This window comes from Oryzias latipes, chromosome 12 (assembly GCF_002234675.1).
Source record: "Oryzias latipes chromosome 12, ASM223467v1".
Classification (NCBI taxonomy): domain Eukaryota; kingdom Metazoa; phylum Chordata; class Actinopteri; order Beloniformes; family Adrianichthyidae; genus Oryzias; species Oryzias latipes.
The window spans coordinates 19,261,877-19,282,832 of record NC_019870.2 but is presented as its reverse complement, the minus strand read 5'-3'; the positions used below and the strand labels follow the sequence as shown (position 1 = coordinate 19,282,832).

The window sequence follows — 20,956 nt, the reverse complement described above, 5'->3', positions numbered from 1 at the left end:
GGCCCATATTCAGAATTTTTAACTGAGTTTTCCGACTTCCTATCGACTATTGTCTTAGATTCTGATCAAATTATAATATTAGGGGATTTTAATATTCATGTTGATGACCCCAGTGACTGCCTAGGAAAGGCTTTTGCAGCTTTATTAGATGATGTTGGTTTCACCCAAAGTGTGAATGAACCCACTCACTGTCATAAGCACACCCTGGACCTTGTTCTAACCCATGGTATAGAGATCAGCCAGCTGAGTGTCCTTCCTCTTAACCCCATCATTTCTGATCACTTTCTGATTACCTTCCAGTTTACACTGGAACATCCTTCTGCCCCAGTGAATAAGAAACAACTTAGAAGAACCTTAACTGACCGTTCTGTGTCTGAGTTTAAACACACAGTTCAGCCAGTACTTAGTGATATTCTGAGAAAATACTCTGAGTCCAGCTCCCATAGTATCAGTCCTAGTATAAATGACCACTTTGTTAATGATGCCTTACAAGCCCTCAGGAGTACACTCGATGTTGTTGCCCCCTTGAAACCTAAGTTCGTCAGACAAAACCGAGTAGCACCGTGGTTTAACGCTGAAACTCGTTCTCTCAAACGAGAAACCCGTAAGTTGGAAAGGGAATGGCGCCGCTCCGGTTCAGAGCAGTCTCTGGATATCTGGAAACATAGCCTATTAAATTATAAAAAAGCTCTGCGTAGAGCTAGAAGCCAGTACTATTCAACCTTAATATCAGAGAATGGAAACAATCCAAGATTTCTTTTTAGCACTATAGCTAAATTAACTCGCAGTCAGAGCTCAGTAGAACCACATGTTCCTGTTTCTCTCAGCTCTGATGATTTTCTTACATTTTTCGATAGTAAAATCTCAAATATTAGACATAAGTTAAATCAAGTTATTCCTACTATCAGCCCAGAACAGGCTGAAGCGGTAGAAATGGAGGCATCCATAGAAACCTCTGTAACATTAGACTGCTTCACTGCTGTGGATCAAGCGGAAATAACATCAATTATTACGTCCTCCAAATCCTCAACGTGTCTGTTAGACCCAATTCCCACTAGACTTTTTAAAGAAACTTTTCCCCTAATTAATGATCCCATATTAACAATGATAAATACCTCTCTGGAAACGGGTTACGTGCCACAGTCTTTTAAATATGCAGTTGTTAAACCTCTTCTGAAAAAGCCCAGTTTGGATCCTAGCATCTTGGCCAACTATAGACCGATATCAAACCTGCCCTTTATTTCTAAAATCCTAGAAAGAGTTGTAGTTAAGCAGCTTTACTGCCACCTACAGGACAACAGCCACTTTGAAGACTTTCAGTCGGGGTTTAGACCTCACCACAGTACGGAAACTGCACTAGTTAGAGTCTCTAATGACTTGTTATTGGCCTCAGAAAAGGGACTACTTTCTATTCTGGTCCTGTTGGACCTCAGTGCTGCCTTTGACACTATCGACCACGGTATTTTACTCCATAGATTAGAGCAGGACATAGGGATCAGAGGATCTGCTCTCCAGTGGTTTAAATCCTATCTGTCTGATAGGTATCAGTTCGTTAATGTAAATGGCCATTCCTCTCAGTGCACTCGAGTCAACTATGGAGTCCCACAGGGCTCAGTCTTGGGACCGATCCTGTTTACGCTTTATATGTTACCCCTAGGAAACATAATCAGGAAACACAGCATTAATTTTCATTGTTATGCCGACGATACGCAGTTGTATTTATCCATGAAGCCTGACCAGAATGACCAGATAGAGAAACTGAACGCCTGCATCAGTGACATCAAGACCTGGATGACAATTAATTACCTCCTCTTGAACCCAGAAAAAACTGAGGTCATTATACTTGGTCCTAAAAACCTCAGAGATGCTCTGTCTGCTCAGATAGTCTCCCTGGATGGTATAAGTATAGCCCCCAATTCCACAGTTAGAAACCTTGGGGTTTTACTTGACCAGGATTTATCATTTAAGGCTCACATATCTCAGGCGTGTAGAACTGCCTTTTTTCACCTGCGAAATATTGCTAAGATCAGAAATATACTTTCTAAGAGTGATGCTGAAAAACTCATCCATGCATTTGTTACGTCGAGGCTGGATTACTGTAACTCCTTGTTAGCAGCGTGTCCTAAGAGTTCCTTAAGAAGTCTCCAGCTTGTTCAGAACGCAGCTGCTAGATTGTTAGCTGGAACCAGCAGAAGAGATCACATCACTCCTGTGTTAGTTTCGCTCCATTGGCTCCCAGTTGATTCTAGAATTAAGTTCAAGATCCTCCTGTTAACCTATAAGGCCTTACATGGAATGGCCCCGTCCTATATTAAGGACCTCATAGTCCCTTACCAACCAATCAGAACACTTCGCTCGCAAAATGCAGGACTGCTTGTGGTTCCTAGAATTAGTAAAAGTACGGTTGGAGGTAGAGCGTTTAGCCACCAAGCCCCTGTCTTATGGAATAAACTCCCAGCTCATGTAAGAGAGGCCGACTCAGTTTCTACATTCAAAGCTAGACTGAAAACATTCCTCTTTGGACAGGCTTATTGTCAGACTGGCTAGTATTCAGAGATTATTTAACTTAATGTTAGTTTGTTTAAATTAAACTTAATAATAACTATTTCTTTTAAAAGGCTGCTAGAAGTTGAAGCTGGGGTAACTATGGTGCACTGGGGTTCTGTCCTCTTTCCTGTTTTTACTTCTACGCTTCCTCTCCTCTATTCTTGATTCTTTTAGTTCTCCATGCCTCTGTTTGGTACAGTGCGATTCATGTATTGTCCCTCTTTTCCTCTCCCCTCCTGGGGAGTGGGAGTGCTTCCAGACTCCAGTTGGCTCATCCGTGCTCCAGTTCCTGACCGTTTACCTCGCCTTTGCTCCTGCTCCTACACCTGGCTGTGGATCCTGCCTCTGGCTCATCTCTGGCTCGTCTCTGCTCTGTACCTGACCGTTTACCTCGTCTCTGCTCCTGCTCCTACACCTGGCTGTGGTTCCTGTCTCCGGCTCGACTCGCGCCTTTGACTGTCCCCACAACCACGGCTGGATGAAGCTCGTCTGCTGGACTTTTATATATGTAGTTGTAGATTTAGATAAGTTAATTCTTCTCTGAGATTTCTGGTAAATCGCCTGTCCGTCCTGGGGGAGGATCCCTCCTTCATGTGGGCACCCCTGAGGTTTCTTCGTTTTTTCCGGAATCCGGTTTTTTTGGGAGTTTTTCCTTACCGCGAAGGGGGGTCTAAGGGCAGGGATGCCAGTATAGCTTAGTCAGTTTGTTAGTTCATTTTAGTATTTTTCTATTGAACTCTTTGTATTCGTGATCCTTTTGATTTCATGTTTTACTTCGAAGCCCATCGAGACGACTGTTGTTGTGATTTTGGGCTATACAAATAAAATTGAATTGAATTGAATTTATTCTTCACAAACGAGAAGACGCATCTGGGGAAGCCCTTGAGATCAGCTCAATGGCTCTTCAGGTCTGAGTTTCAGCACTTGGTGTCATCAAGCAGTTATCAAAAAGTGCAGAGAAAAAATAAATAAATAAATAAAAAAGCCTTCCGTTCACAAAACTTGTTTCTGCTCATTTTTAAAATAATCATTTCAGTTTGGAACCTGAAAAAGAGGATGGTAGCATCAATCAACCAGCCATCCTATTGTAACCTGAACTGTTGAGCTGACTCTCAGAGGGACAGTTGGGGAGTCTCTGACACATAAAGAGCTTTTAACCAGGCAAAATGCTCCCTCAGGCAACATCCCGATGGTGTACGAGTGTGAATGTATGTGTGTGTGCGTCTGCTGCAACGCTGTTTAGGTTTCAATAGCCTCAGCAGAACTCCACAGGGAATAAATCATTGCTACAAATGCAGTAACTGTATCCTGAGAGGATGGTTGCACAGAAGTGTTATCTGCAACATCTTAAAAGCCTGAAACCAGAGACCAAATCACACACACACACTTTCAATGCTTAAATGGCACCAAGGCTGGGATTGAGTGATGAGAAATGGCCTATTTTCCCAAAAGCTTTATGGGTAACAATACACCACTATCTATGTTAAAGTCCAAACATACACATACACAGCTTTTCAAGGTCTGTTAAATCGAAAGGTTTCGAAATCGAAAGGCTGTTGTGAAAGGGCATCGCTGCAGAAGGTTCTGCAAAAAGAGATTCTGGTATACAGTACAGGTCACTTTGCATTCCTTACCGCTTTGACCACATTTGCTGTATCTCACTTACAGTGCAGACATCTGAGGCAATGAATATAAAACTTTATTGTATCCACTGACTATCTTGGCAACAAAAAAGCAATTTAGAGTCAATTACAGAACAGAAAATACAGATCACAGTAATTTACAATGAAAGTTGGAATATAGATGCTAAGCACTAAGCAGAAACTATATTTCTAAAATAAATACAATTCTGGAAAATAAGGAATTAGGAAAATAAAGTCTCACTCTGGAATATTTTTCTTATCAAAGGAACTCTTGGTAAACCATTTTTACCTCAATGTCAGATTTTCTGTCATTTTGCTTTAAATACATTTTTCAAAATTTAAAAAGTTTTGACTTTTTTAAGGGGGTCCGTTTTTTGCTTTGAGTCTAAAAATGAAATATCTTTGACTTCTTTAACTTCATGATTTGATTCTTGAGAACTTCTATTCCTTTTCTTTAAGTAAAAGTAAGAAGGATGCCATTTACTACTGAAGCTGTGAAACTGAAGTTTGTTGGGTAGGTTTATAAATTATTTTTAGCTTGCTAAGTGATACGAAGTCATATTTTTAACAAAAAAAAATAAAATGATGGGAAATAATGACATGATAGTTGTTGTTGCCAACTTTTGGCTTTTCCCATCAGGGGTCGCCACAGCGAACGAGTCGCATTGTAAACTTGGCAATGTTTAAGCCGGTTGCCCTTCCTGACGCAACCCCCTCAAAGCAACCGGGCTTGGCACCGGCACAGAAGTAGAGAAGGGAACAGGGAGCAGCCCCGAGTCGAACCCTGGTTTCACGGACGGAGGCACCGCAAACCAGCACGAGCTAAACCGGCTCCCATACAAATTGACATGATAGTGATTACTCAAAACAAGTGGTTGTGCTTGAACCTTGTAAAACCAATTCCACTTTACTCGGTTTGAAAGAACTGTAAAAAAGCAAAATATTTGTCAATGATAACTTTATAGAGTATTTATTAAATGATTACGTGATCATTATGAAATCTTATACTTTAAATTGTATGTATTAATTTATGTCCAAATTAAATAAGTGGATAAAAATAAAGTCAATTTTTTTGTCAGTTCTTGTGGGATTTAACTAAACTTTTGTGTCAACTGCCAAGTTAAAAGGCTGCAGATTTCTGTTAAACATCAACTTATAGATGAGCAAATGTTATGCAAACATACAACAGAAATGAGCTATGAACCGCAAAAGATGAGTGTTTACAACAGAAGACGGGAAAAAGCAGTTGCAGAAAAACAAAAATCACAAAGTGACGCCAGGGAGGAATGTGGTAACAAGGGAGAGTGATGGTAACTGAGTGAGCTGTTTGGTGACAAAAAGAAAGTGAGAAATTAAACATCAGAAACACAGAAAGGGGGATGTTCTAAAGAGAAGTGCTAACAGCGCTCCAGCAACACTTTTATTTTAGCAACTGGGTTCACGCTTTATTGACACTTGCTGTTTTAAACACTTCCTGTGCTTGTTAAATCTGTTAATAAGCCTTTACATCAGGGGTGCCCACACTTTTTTTGGCATGTGAGCTACTTTTGAGACGACAATGTCTTAAACATCTACCTATATATATATATATATATATATATATATATATACATACCAAAATACTGTTTAAAAAAACATAGTATTATGAATATTATGTACATTAAATTGTTTATCTACTGATAATTCAAAAACTACACAGTAAGAGTACACAGATATTTGTGAGGAGATGCTTTTGTATTAACAGATGAGCTGTTTTATTACAAAAGCTGAAAGCAAAGACTATCACATTTCATGCTCTGCTGTAAACCGTACAATGGGGGGAGCATGGCATTGCTAAAGTGCTGCTGGCCAGCGCTCGAGAAGCGTGTGCCACGGAAGACACTGCTGCCTTAGTGGGCTCAGATCCATCGGGCGGGAACTGCGGAGGCACGCCGGGCGATCCGGGCCTCAATAAACCCCCCAGTGGGCCGGAGTGGTTTCTGCCAGTGATCTGACGTGCCGTGGGGCAAGTAGCGACTTTCTGTTGACATACAGAATTTGAGCTCAGTGTATTTAAACACGCATGTGCAGTGATGTATGTATCAGAGTTCGATTGGCCATTCTGCATGTCAATCAAGTCACATACTTCTCGGTGAGGATTTTGATTCGCTGGTGGATTTTTTAGAAATATATTTTTATTTTACTGGTTATTTATCTATGCTGGCCTGCGATCTACCCTCATGTCCTTAAAGATCGACCAGCCTAACACATAAAATAACACTGTCCAACACCCCTACACTTTAGCGTATTCAGAATAACACAGCTAAACATTTTGACAGAGGGCCGTGTAGCTCTCAAAATTGCTTCAACATCAGAAAAACACCACCAGAATAACATATTAGACGCTCTGGATTATAAGGCACACTGCCTTTTTTTTAATGTAGGGCTTTTTAGAGAGCTTTATAGTGCAGAAAATATGATATTTGCTACATATTTCAGGTGGTAACAACCAACAATTAACAAAATGTATAAAATGAAGAGGGATAGTCTCCTTTTTTTTTTGTAAACAAGAAGCCTAAAAGTCTCACTATTCTGTATGTTAAAAGGCTGACTTGGTTGACTTCGAGTCACTAATGCGCATTCAAGTGACCACTTTTAAGCAAAAGATAATATCAGTAGATGCGTTATCATGTGCAAAAGTAATCGGACTGAATGCCTGATCGGAAGAAAAATGCGTCATGTAAAAACGGTGTTCGGAATACTCTGCCCCGATCAGACTCTTTTGGATCAAAATATCTTTCCGATCGAGGTGGGTTTTGCCGATTGTTGGTGCATGTAAACAGTTTATTCCGATAGTGTGTCACTACTGCTCTGGTTTTACATCACGCACAACGGTCGGGTGCTCCAGATAAAGCTTTGGAGCGCAAACAGGACCAACCGGCTGCTCCGCGCGACTGAACCGTGTCTGTGAGCACAGCAGCCGGACTTATAGCTTTGTGTTTGTAGGCAGGGGAGGGGGGCTTTGTCTCTGGGTGAGCTGCCGGACTCAGGAGAATTGGTCTCCTGATAGAACTGTGTCTCCGGGCAGAACTTGGACTGCCAGCTCACACAAGCTCACACACCGGCTTTGGGGCGGTGTGTGAGCTTTTCAAAGCAGAAATGCCACTCAGTCCTCACAAACCGTTCAAACAATCAACGTGGATTTGTGTTTCCAGTGGTGTCCCGACAAAATAAAGGGCTGATGTTATTCCCACATATTTAGGTTCAGCCAAAATGCAGATTGCGGCTTTTATGTTCATTCGAGGCTAAATGTTGTAGCACGTGTTAGCCTTCTCCTAACCCTTCTTCAGGCTTTTTTAAAAAAAAGCACTGACCACACAGATTAAAAATAAAACAATGAGCGAACAGGCACTTCATAATAACCATAACAATAATAAAAGGACAGTTAGAAGATCATCTTGTATATTACGGAACTGCCACATATATGTGTTTGGCAGCTCGGCTTGTTTACAGCGGAACTCATTTCCTCTTCCAGTATTTTAGAGAGTTCTGCACATGTAAATGATGTATTCCGACCGAAAGTGCGGGGCATGTAAACGTTTATTATAATGGGAAAAGGTTTTTCTGGGCCCATGTACACGGTTTAATTCTAATCCGATCTTTGATCCGATCAAGATATTTTGCACATGCTAATGATGCTAATGATGACATGTTAGGTGATTTGATAAGGTTTGCTCAAAACAATGATGAGTATTCAGGAAATAAACAATTTATTTACCTACTATCTCAATTTTAATCCACACATTTTCAACATGGTGTAACAAGTTTGTACAGATATCAACTATCAACAAATTTTGCATTTTTTGAATACAGCCATTGGTCATTTAAAAAATGAAAAGGAAAAGATTGGTTATTCTAACAATAAAGTTTAGAAAATTAGCTGAACTTTTCACACCAAAAGTGTTTTTGAAATTTCATGGGAGCAGCCATTTTGAAATTAACAGGAAAAGCCGTTCTACTGCCTCTAGTGGAGTGATGATAAACTACAGGGTAGAAAGCAAAGATCATGTTAGATACAATGGAGTTTTAGGGAAACTTTTTATCATGTCAATGATAAATACTTCTTAGAAATACGGGTATATAATATAAGAATGGTTATATATGATTTTGGAACATTTTTGTTTATAAATTTTTTTGTTAATAAGTTGTTTATAAATTCAACCAGAATCTCTCCTTCCCTTTCCTATCATATTTCCATAATTACTTTTTTCGATACATAGCATATCTAAAATAAATTATGTCTGAAACCTAAAGTAATAAAATCTTAATAACTTGCCAAATCTAAGGAGAATGTCCCAAAATATTTTGTTTCGGATTATTTCTCAAATTTTTTTTTGGCCATTTTTCTCTTTGCCATCCCCACTCTTTTTTTTGACATTTCCTTTCTAGGTGACCTTTAAATCCATTATCACAACCTTCCTATCATTACTCCTCCAGTCTGTCCCCTAGCATCTGTCCCCTGTTGTTCTGGCCCTCTTTTTCCTACTTCTCTCTGGAACTTTCACCTCCTCACGAGTACCAGCACTTTATTATTCAGCAGGGCTTCACAGAGATGCTGTGAAATCACCTATTTCACGGATCCCTTATCGCGCATGACACTTTCCTCACATCAAACAGCACATCCTCCAACTCTCTGTTGTTCTGAATCTAATTCGCCCCCGTCTCAGTTGCTTGTTTTTTGTGCCTTTACCACCAAAGGCAGAAGCACTGTCAAAAACATTTGCACACAAGACAAGTGAAAGTGTGGTTTGCTTGTAGTGAAAATCAAAGGTTTCACCAGCCAATTAAACCCATGACACAAAGGGTGCAGATCAATGGGTTAAAGCACACGTTACATTTCTTGCTTTGGGAATTCTCTTTAAATTGCTGTTCTTGTTACTTTGGTATACCATTTGATGTTAATAGCTTCCTTTTTAACAGAAATCTTTTCCACACATGCACATCTTTTATTTTATCAAGACAACACGCAAAAACTAAGAAAAATTACTTTTTAAGCTACATTTTAAATTATTTATTCAATATTGTGTTTGATTAAATATTTTCCTATCTAACTGTATTTTTGCCATGCTTTTTTACCAATAAAACATGTCAGTTGACATGGACAAAGTTCTGTTGTGACTCTATGGGTGGGGCGCCTTGTGAGGGTCTCGCCCGGGGATTAATTCAGGGTAGAACTGCCACTGGAGTGAAACCAGTTTGTTGGGTTTCAAGAGATGGTTGTAGATGGCTTGAGTATTGTACCAGAGTCTGTCAGCTAAGAACAGGAAACTGAGGCTACAATTTTCACAGGCTCACCAAAAGTGGACAATAGATGATTGGAAAAATGTTGCCTGGTCTGATGAGTCTCCATTCCTGCTGCAACATTCGACTGGTAGAGTCATAATTTGACATCAACAATATGACAGCATGGATCCATCCTCCCTTGGATCAACGGTTCAGGCTGCTGGTGTAAGGGTGTGGGGGATATTTTTTTGGCGCACTTAGAGCCCATTTATTACTAATTGAGCATAGTTAAAATGCCACAGTTTACCTAAGCACTGTTGCTAACCACGGCCATCCCTTTATGACCACAGTGTACCATCTTCTGATGGCTACTTCCAGCAGTATAAGGCGCCATGTCATAAAGATGGAATCATCTCAGACTGGAGAATGTTGGAGAATGGATATAGGAATGTGGGGGAACCATTGACTGTATAAGAGAATTGAACTGAGTCAGTGACATCACCCAAAGAAAATTATTTACTTCCGGTTCCAACCAAGTGAAGTCAATTCAGCAGTATGTCCATCGCCATGTTGAAACCAGATGTGAACTGTGATTGGTCAGTATTGATCTGAGTCTACAGCAACCAATCTCTCCAATCAGTGTTAAGCATGATAGAAGGCCACACCCCTTCCAACGAAAGCAGGCCTGGGAAAATCTGTCAATCGATCGCTTCATACGTCCAACCATTGACCATATAAGACAACTGGACTAAATGATTCCTCCCCCTTGTGTTCCAAATAGTACCCGCTGGCTCAACGAAGCCAAAGTCCGATAGACTTCTATTCAGAAGACAAATAGCTGTTACTCAGTAACTCAGTCATTATTTTTGTCAGAATATCCATTCTTGCTCTGCTACTTTTTTAACATGTTCTTGCTAATCCTAGTTATTTTCAATTTCAAATAAAATGACATTAATATCTGTTTATTTCTCTTTAGAAGTGGGTGGGAAGGGGTCACTTAGTCTAGTTCTCATATACAGTCAAAAGGGGAAACGTGAAATTGGCATCACAGATGTGCAGCCGACAAATCTGCAGAAACTGTGTGATGCTATCATGTCAATATGGACCAAACTCTCATAAGAATGTTTCCAGTACCTTGCTGAGTCAATGTCACCAAGGATTAAGGCAGTTCTGAAGGCAAAAGGGGGTACAACCTGGTACTAGCAAGATGTACTTGATAAAGTAGCTGGTCAGTTCTTTTTGCGATTTCCTATAGTTTTGCCTTAGAGTCAAATTAAGAAAAATGTTTTAATTATTTTTTAAATCCAAGTTCCCTAATACTTTAATTGTTTTTGTAGAGAATTTTAAAACCTGAAACAAAACTTATGAAAGGTGTGAATTTAAGTGATGAAAAAACATGTTGCACTTCATTAAACAAACAACAAAAACAGTTGCTTGTGTTTCAGTTCTGATTATATTTTTAAAGTGTGTTCTTTCAGCTATAGTTTAACAGAAAACAAATGAGGCAACGTGTAATTTTATCAATGTCCAAATTCACACTTTTTTTGGTACATTACAATGCAAAGTTTTGTACTTTTTGCCTCAATTTTGGATGAAACACCTTAATTAATTTTGTTTAATTTCTTATTTCACAATTAAAAAGGAGCAATGGGTCAAGCTATATAAATGGTTATAATGTTGCTCATCGTATTGGATCAAAAGTTCTTTGTAACTATTAGTAACAACAGTAACAATTGCATATCAGTGTTATGCCTTCACCACCCAATGCCTGAAATCTGCTAAAGTCGTCTGGTTCTAACTCTGGCTGGCATGTCTACCGTAATCTAGCATAATCCCAGCCTTCCACTTGCTCTTGTGATTATTTAATCTAGATTCAACTCCAACCAAGAATAATTAAGAGTTGTGCAGTGTTTTAATCAACTCAGTTCAGTGACAAGACAGAGAATGTCAGCATTCATCAGACAGCCTCCTGATGGTTTCATCAGCACAGATACATCTCTTGTCTGCCCTTTCTGCCCTTTCATAGTACAATCATAACTAGGGGTGTTAGAAATATATTGCTATAGTTCATTTGGCGATACTTGTATTGATTCAAAATACTGTTAGGACAATATTTATTTAATTATTTCTGACTCTTGTTTTCCACTTCACCCTCCGACCGCTAGTTGGCAGCAGAGCACACGGAGCCTCTTTGACCAGCTCTACTCTGCACAAAACAACAGGAAGACCTCGGCCAGAGGCAGCTTTTTTCGTTGTTATGAGACATGAACTACTTAGTTTTTACTTGGGATGGGAACCGAACTGAAACTCTGTTCCATGTTGCTGTCAGTAACATCTAAAAACGCACATTGCAGTGCTTTCTAGCAGACTCCGATGAGAACGAGTGAAGCACTGCAGCTGCACAGCGGCTAATAGGCTAATGCACTTAGCATCAACAAAAATGCTATCGGCAAAGCTGGCCAAAGTTCTGCAGAACCTCCCAGCAATGGGTTCTAGTTCAGCGACCTGATGGATCAGAGTGATATGTACAACGCTCTAAAAAAGCTGTCATTTTGATAATCAGCGTTAGTTTACTTCCGCGTTAGAAAGCGTGGCTGTGCAGATATTTAAACAAAGCATCTTTATCACAATAAAGGAAGTTTCCTTCATCCTGTCATGCTATGGAAGCGATTCTGTAGCATAAAAACGTGCTGAGTGCGTGTTGGTCCAACCAGCAAACGTTTAGCATGGCAAAATCTGCTATAGTTGTTGTTGTGCTTTTATTACTGTTGTGATTATTATTAAAGGCCTGCTCGCTCATATTTTTTTAAAATCCATGCGGTCGTTGTTTTTTCTTTGCTGTAAGGAGGACCCGAAAGACGGGTTAGCATTAGGCTAATATGTGCTTAAAACATTAGCCGAAAGGATACTTAAAACTCTGAACGGGCAATAAGCATCTTGGATGTAAATTTGTGTGAATTACATCATCCTTTATTTTGTTTTGGACACCACTGGAAAGTCAAATTCATATGATGGTTTCTCAGATTGTAGCAGCACTGAAATGCTGATACGTAGTTCTGAGAAGCTGTGTAAAATCATCAGAAGTTCACAACCATCACAAAGCCGTCTTCTCTGCCGCTACCACAAAGCTCTACTGCTCCTAGCATGTGTCTCGTAGCAGCCGGACATACGGAGATGGCACTGACGTCATCGCCCCGCCTCCTCGCTGGAAATGCTTATTCGAATTGAAGAATGCGACACTATTCGCAGGGTGGATGTTAAAATGAAAATGCAATCCCCTCTTTGCATTTTCGTTTTAATTAAGACACAGAATAAGCGTTTTTTAAGTAGAAAATGAAAAAGCATTTTGAAGTATATATTTTTCATTTTAATTTTGAGTCATTTGATGCCGCTACATTTTGAAAATTAAAAAGCCTTTCTGTTAATCCATTTTAATTGTCAAATTAGACATTTCAAAATTAATTTTGCTACACATTTGCCAGAGAACGATTTGAAAGTGAAATGTCAAATACCATTTTCATTATCATTTTAATTAAGTGACAGAATAAGCAGTGTTGAAGAAGAAAAAGGAAAAGCATTTTGAAGGATTGACTTTTCATAGTAATTTTGAATCGAAAAATGCTGCTTCATTTTGAAAATGAAAAAGAATTTCTGGTTTTGACTTTTATTTTTAATTATGCTACTGAATCGCTTGCATAGTCAAGCTGCCTCATCATCACACTTTATTGTGTTCGGAAAGAAACAATAAAGATTTTTAAAACACCATTCAGGTTCCTGAACTGTTACCATTTAAATGTACTGGAGAAGCTACGTTAAGCAATGTTGAAAATAAAATGCGCTTTATTTCCCCAATCAAACTTTTACAACCTTATTGGTTAAGGCACATTCATTCATTTTTTTCCATATACTAAAGTATATTTTGTAGTGGAAATCAGACAATGTTGACTGTTCCCTTTATATATTTTAGGTTACCAACATAAGAGCACTTCAAATTTGCCTGGGTAAAAGCAACTTATTTATGAGATACAGTTGCAGTGCTTAACATTGTGATCACAAAATAAACTGAATTTGACTATTACAATGAAAGATGTATTGAAATCCAGGTAGAGTTTTTCTAAGTTATATTTGTAAAAAAAAATAAAGAAAAAAATGTGTTCCGGTACAATATTGGGATATGTATCATAGCCTGGGGCCCGTGTCGGGATATGTATCGTATTGCCAGACTCTTGCCAATACACACCCCTAATCGTAACCACTCCTGTTAGACTAATACTCTCTACTCTTATGCTGCCTATGCATCAGCACCATGTATAGCAAACTGGAGAAAACCCTTCTTCAACATCCTTCCTCTCCTCCTCCTCCAGAGAGGCGAAGGCAAGAACAAAGTACTCATCTTTCTCTCATTTCATTAACACCATGTGCTGCCCTTTTCATTCGCAGAAAATTAAATAAACGGCTCAAGCTTATTACTCTTGTAAACATCAAAATGGGTTTCCCAAGCAGATATGGACTCTAATCTTCATTTCAAAGGAGGCAAACAATGGCTCTGGCGACAGCTGATGAATGTGAAGTGGATGGAGTTTTACACTGTGTGAATCCCTTTGACCTCTGGTGAGGCAGATTTTATAGATCCTAATAAACGCTGATCAAAAACACTACTCCCCTCCCCTCCTAACCTCAAATTAACATGCAAAGTGACTCATCATTGTGATTCATCACTGCTGACAGGCATTGAGAATACCACCTGCTACCAGACAAGAGAGGCCCGTACACACAGCAGCCTTCGAGTCAGGGAATTTCATTACACCTCGGATTCCTGTGAATCTTGTTGATGAAACGCTGCTCCTAAATGAGGGAACCAAGCTGCTTTTTGGAAGACACATCTGGATGCAGCAGCAAAACCAAAATTGGCTCTTCTTTGCAGCGTGCTTTTTCCTTCACAGCAAGCATGGTGTATAAGTGAAAAATTAATACAGCAACAGATTTGTTGGACAAATACTGTGATAATTTGATCATCTGGTGCTTTTGTTATCAAACTCAGCTATCTGTGCCAAAAGGGCAGACATACAGATTGTCTGGAAGACGATCTCCTTTTCCTGTGATTCACATTAATTAAGGATACAGCAGATAAAAGGGACAGCTGCGTTTTTAATTGGAGCACTCATAATAATTTCGCATCAAAACATTACTGGAAATGCAAGTTATCCTTCTGCTACAATCTTTTGGGTTTACCACATCTTTTATATACATTGAGAACAGATTTATAGTGACAGGAAATGAAGCTGGATTGGTTTGGTGCAACATACCTGCCTGATTGGTAGTCACATTCAGCGACACATACTGTTTGGGGTGGTCTTTGGCCAGTTCTGACACTCCGTTGACAGCCTCAAGCAGGAAGCTGTAGTTGGTGTGTGACTGCAGGTCAGCCACCATTACTGAGGTGTTAGACAGACCGACTCGGCGAGGCAGAAAGCGAACATTTGGTCCGCACTCATCCAAGCCTCTGCCCTCCGGCAGGACCTGCCTGCATAAGATATTGTAGCGGATGTCCTTCCTGCCGCCAGTCTCCAATGGAATGGACCACTCCAAAAAGACACTGGTTTCATTGACGTTGGAAATGGCGTTACGTGGTGCAGAGGGAGGACCTAAAAATCAGATAGAAAGAGCATAATTGGTACAAAGGATTACAAAAATAGATATAAAATCCCAATATTTAGTGGAAAATCCTCACGTGTGCAGGCCATGTTGGACGGGTCAGACTCAATCTTGTAGTATCCATCTTCACAGGTACAAACTGTGGCCCCTGTTTGCCTGGCCACACTGTGAGGGGGACATTTACTGCAGCCCGTAGACTCCAGCAGCGAGCGGTAGAAACCCACTTTGCAGACTGAAAGGGAGGGAGAGGACGGGATGTCATGAGAAGGTTGAGGTTAGAGAGAATGGATGGAATAAGAGCGGATGTATAAATACAAAAAAGAAGAAGAGGGTGCAAAGGAGAACCAAATAAAAACATGTTGAGAAGCCTGGTTAAAGTTTACCAGAGAAGGTGATTAAAATCTTACCAACTGCCTACCTTGCTTTTTATTTCATGTTTTCTCATCAAAAAAACATGTACTATCACATTATCGAGAAAACACCTTCTTTTTAAGAGATTATCAAGATAGTAGAAGTTACTGTCACCAGATAACAAAGTACGCTGTGTTGTGGTAAGAAGATAACGAAGAATCTACCTATTTTCATTTTGCTACAATCCGAAGCAAAACAAAGCATTTTGTCAGAGAAAATCTTTGAATACCAGGAGAAATTAATCAATTCATAATTGATTACTTTAATCATGGTCTAACTAAGACGGAGATTGTGCAAAATGCTGTTGGTCATAAACGTCATTGTCATTTGAGGCAACGGCTACAGCTGTGTAGGCATTTCTACATGCAGATCACCAATTAAAATCCAGTTTTTTTATGTTTTTATGCTAACAAGGATTATTATCTTGTGGTCTAGTTCTGAATAGTTAAGAGTGCTTCATTTGTGACACAAGTTTGCAAATAAACTTTTCAATTACGGTCCCCTTATAATCCAGTGGGCCCTATTGTAAGGAAAATATGGTAGTTTATTTTCTATTTTTCAGTTATTTTAAATCTGCAAACATCTTGGGATTAACATTTCCATATGTGCGACACACAGAGGTACAAGGAAAGAAACAGACCATCTTCCTCCCACAGAAAAACAAACTAATCCAAAAGTGGCAGGCAGACAGGAGGCTGATGTGCTCAGTATGTTAACATCCAAAAACCCACAAGCAGCATCTGATAACATGACTGCAACTCCATGCCAACCAAACAGTCATTTAATCTGTACTCTGTTAAAGCATTTCAACCAGATATGAAAATATGGTGGAGGTGCAAATGAAAGTAGCAGGAAAATGTTTTCAATTATACAGTTAGCTCTAAGCAGGAGTATTATTCAGATGAGTACAGGCTATGATAGAGGACAACAAGACAAAGGAGCAAGGATCCTTCAATCTTTGTCCAAGGAATTTAAAGGCTCTTGTTTTCCACTATTGTTCTGATGCAGCTGTAGAGCAAACCCACTCCATCAAAAGCTTCAATTAAAATCACAAAAATGAAACTTCTAGGGAATGGACAACCAGTCGCTGAGACAAACAAAAAAAATATATACAAAAGCAAAAATGAAGATAAGATCAAAATGGTGAATGAGGGGGGGAGAGCCGCCAAATTTCTGAGGGTGAGACAGGAAGCAATAGAAGGACAAAAGAGGAGACAAAGGAGAAAGAGGTGGGAGGAGGTGTGTGTGTGTGTGTGTGTATGTGTGTTTCAGACGTTAGGCAGCAGTGCTTCTGATTCACCTTGACGGAACCTTGGTCTGTTGTCATGGAATATTAGTCCTGAAAAATTCCCCCTCTGCCCCGGATCACTCCGAGTCTCACCTCTGCCTCCCCCCCGCACGCACCCTCCTCGCACAAACTGTGTATGACACGTGGGATGCGACACATAACCAACTTAAAAAGTAAAATGAAGACAAAGACTACAGTTAAATTTGAAAAAAAAAAAGCAATCATTAACCAAATTTTCAATCAAAGTGCTGAAACTATTGTACCACTAAGTACAATTAGATATTTTTCTAGTTATTACTGCAGCTACATAAATTCATATGTTTCTGCGACCAGAGTTTATCATTATACTTAACAAATGCCTGCAAATGTAGGTCTGCTATTGGCTTAGCCGGAAAATTCTTAAAATTAGTGTTCAACAACCATAACACCTTAGCAGACTTTCAAAAAATAAATATAAAGTTGAATAATGAACATCCTTTTTTAAGTTCAATCAGTCAGAATTATGTAAAGTTTCAAAGTCCCATAAATTAAGTTTAACCTCAAAAGAGTCGTTTTTTGGATCTGCTGATAGCTAAAGGTCGAATTTGTACTTGAGGTGAAAAAAAGGTACACACAGAGACACACAGTTATGAGATTTATTGTGCAGCCTATATCTGCCCTTGGCTTCATCCTCAAAATCCCTCCAAGTCAAATCAATAAAAAGAGGTGTGTTCTTCCATTTCACCCACCAAACAATGTTACACATTTACCTTTTGGAAACTCTCATGTTGTGCCCCTACTGCTCTCCTCCATCAATCCTCAGACAAATAGTTAAGTATCCTGGACTAAGCCTGTCACCATAATGCCTTTATACAAGGTACCTATAAAATAAAGTTTCACTCCCTGGATTTTTGTCTGTTTTTCTTGGTTTAATAGCCGCCGTCGTAGAAAGATGTTTCCCAGGATAGCTATTTTTTTATTTATTCCCAGCCAATTAGTACAGCACAGATAATATTCACTATGGGACCCACAATCTAGAATAAAAAACAACTAACATGTTTTTTTTAAGGTTTAGAGAGAAAGGTGAAAAACCAAATTTCCATTAAAAAAAAGAAATTGAAATTAGGTCTTGTTTTTAAATGAAACATGTTTGTTAAAAGGGACTTGATTACAGCCTTCAGCTCAAGCTGAAATGTTTTACCAATACATTTTGTTAACAGCCCCTTATTATCCAATTTTGCTAATGCCAAACATATAGAGGAAAATATTATATTAATATTAATTATTGTACTTCTGCCCACTGATTGAATAAAAAGTGGCCAGAAAAAGGAATGGAAAAACCAAAGAATAAGTTGACAACATGTCTTTAAATAGTTTAAACTTTTACCCTCTAGATCAGGGATGTCAAACTCATTTTCACTTAGGGCCACATCAGCATATTCTATCCCCAAAGGGTCAGATATAACTTATACATGTAACTAAATGTAATGGAAAATTAATGTAACTACTCTTTGATGTTAAACAACTCATATTTATTTATTCTAACTTTTTAAAGGGACAATTACATACAATTTAGACAATTGCATAGAAAACATATGTTTGCTTGTTACTCTAGCATCAATCCTTTTAAATTTGATTCTGTCAGGTTATGTAATATTGACAGTGTTTAAATCCTAATGTATAGTTGCCCAATCCGATATTTCAAGTCAGATTCTCCCTAGATATGAATAAATACACACCAATTTTTTTATTTTATTTTAATAAATTAAAAGCTTTTATGCTCTCGTGGGCCACATACAATGACATAGCGGGCCACATTTGGACGCCGGGCCTTGAGTTTGACACATGTGCACACACACACACATTTATACATGCGTGTGTGTGTGTGCAATACCATTTAATAAACAACTGCCAAGGATATCAAAAGCGTAAAGCTTTTATTTATTTTTTCTTAAGTTGCTTCAGTTTTCAAAAAACATGTTTGTTGTTTTTTTTTGTGTGTGTGAAATTGAAGCGGTTTAACGTCTGATCATTTTTTCTTTAGATTAAAAATGGAAGTTCAGGTAGCACTGTGTGCGCCTGAGCCCGTACCTGGATTACCCTTGACCAGGCTGTCTTTACAAAGCTAGGTGGATCTTGATGCACAGCACAAAGGGAAATGGGTAATTAATATGCAACACACAGTAATGTGTCTGTACAGATTTGTGTGTGCACGCTTTTATGAATATGAGGTTAATATGTAATTAATATGCATCCCACACTGGCATCCTAGGCAATTACGGATCCAGAAATGTCCACTGATGCCTATTAACAAACGTCCTTCTTAATTGGAAGCATTTCACAGTAAACATGTTGATTCATGCGTCTTCTTGACGTTCAGAGGGATTAGAGAAAGTAAGCCATTAATGCTTAGGGAAAGAAGCACGCAGGGAGAGGGGCTATAAAAAAAGGACATTAAAGCCCACAGACTGTGAATAAACGAAGTATTTAATTGTATTTGTCTGAACATAAACACATTATGAATGCAAATATTGCCTTTTTTGTTTTTATGACAGGGATGGTGGCTTGGAATGGGGCCAGTTGCAACAGATCACTATCCTGTAGGTCTGAGAGCCCAACATTTCAAAGGAACATTGTAGAAAGTCAAAGACTTCACAAAACATACAGCAAAAAATTGATATTTAAATGGTAATCAAGAATTGTAGCTGAAGTATGCATCAGCATTAAAAGGCGTTCATATCTGCCATAAAAGTCAAATAGAATTCCACAATAAAATAAAAAAATAAAAAAGGAAAAATATGTCAAATTGTCATTTTCTTCCTAGGGGAAGTCACCCTTTAGAGTCATTTTGACAGACGAAGAGCAAAATGTGAACAAAAGAAAAAAAAAAGCATTTTAACACAATAACTTTTTCGTCGACTGATAAGATTGTGAACTAATAAACCATTAGAGGAAACGGTAAATATCCTCTTCCTGTATTTGTTCTACTGGTCCAAAGAACATAAACACAACGTGCAGTGGCCTTTTTGTATGTTTGCATGTACGAAGGATTCATACCTTCAAATATTATTGTTGTCTTTTTGGCTGGATCGCATACGGCCACATGTGCATGTACCAGCACTTGCCTGCACACATTACTGTGAGAATACAAACCAAGAGAGATGATAATACAACAATAATATACAATCAAGTCAATGGAGGTTTCCTTTTAGTGGGAATAACAGGCCAGGACATTGTTTAGCTCCCACTTATTCTCACAATCTTGCAATAAGCAGACATTAGTGCATTCTAAAATGCGGAATATAAGTGAAAATGTTTGGTTTAATGAAAGTCTAAAGTAAGAAATGAACTATTATTAAAAACTAAAGCAATTAATATAAAAAATGCTGTTAAAGGGTCTATATCATGCAAAATTAACTTTGAGTTTTTAAGTGTATTATAATGTTCATTCCACACAAAAACAACCCCAAAGCGGTATTTTGATCCATTCATGCATTTCTGAGGATTCCTCTAAATACCTGCTCTCTTAGCACCAGCCCCTCCCAATCCACAAAACGAGTGGGTTCTCACAATGTGACGCCATAAAGTGAGGAACAGCCCCTTCCAGGAAGAGTCTGTGCTGCCAGCAATGCCCCCAGGTTAAAACACACACACACACACTTTCTCCACGCAGCTAGCAGTGATCAGCAGAATGCATTCATTGCACAATATGCACATCCATCTTTGCAAAAGTTTAAATGTTGTTTGTTTACGCGGCCGTAATGCAGACACGCTGCCGAGGCCGGCTTTAAGTTATCATCATGAAATGGGCGGCACCCACAAGGAGAGATCGAGGCACTTCCGGGTAGAAAATTACCGTGACTGTGAATATAATTCATACTTAATTGAATTAATTGTTTTTGTTGTGCCACAGGTAATGTATTATTATATATATGGAGTCTTACTCTAAAAGGAAAAGCATGATGTAAGCCCTTAAAGTAAATAAAAATCCTCAATTAATTCTATATTTATCCTATTTTACAACTTCAGTTTCGACATTTACTTCAACGTAATTTAATCTGGAAACGAAAAACAAAACCATGCACCCAACAATCAATCGACTATGTTCAACCAATACAAGATTGGCCGCTTGTTTCCCAGTGGTGATTGAGACCGTGTGAATGGAAAACAT

General features: G+C 38.8%; 1 protein-coding gene across 1 annotated transcript in view; it reads right to left on the bottom strand.

Annotated features, from left to right (window-relative positions):
• epha5 (EPH receptor A5) overlaps nucleotides 1-20,956 on the bottom strand; it is a 79,267-nt gene that overhangs the window by 28,237 nt on the left and 30,074 nt on the right. Inside the window, exons 4-5 of the mRNA XM_011481948.3 lie at nucleotides 15,184-15,339; nucleotides 14,759-15,097 (exon numbers count right to left, since the gene is read on the bottom strand). Coding sequence (XP_011480250.1) covers nucleotides 14,759-15,097; nucleotides 15,184-15,339 — 495 coding nt within the window. The remainder of the gene's footprint in view (nucleotides 1-14,758; nucleotides 15,098-15,183; nucleotides 15,340-20,956) is intronic.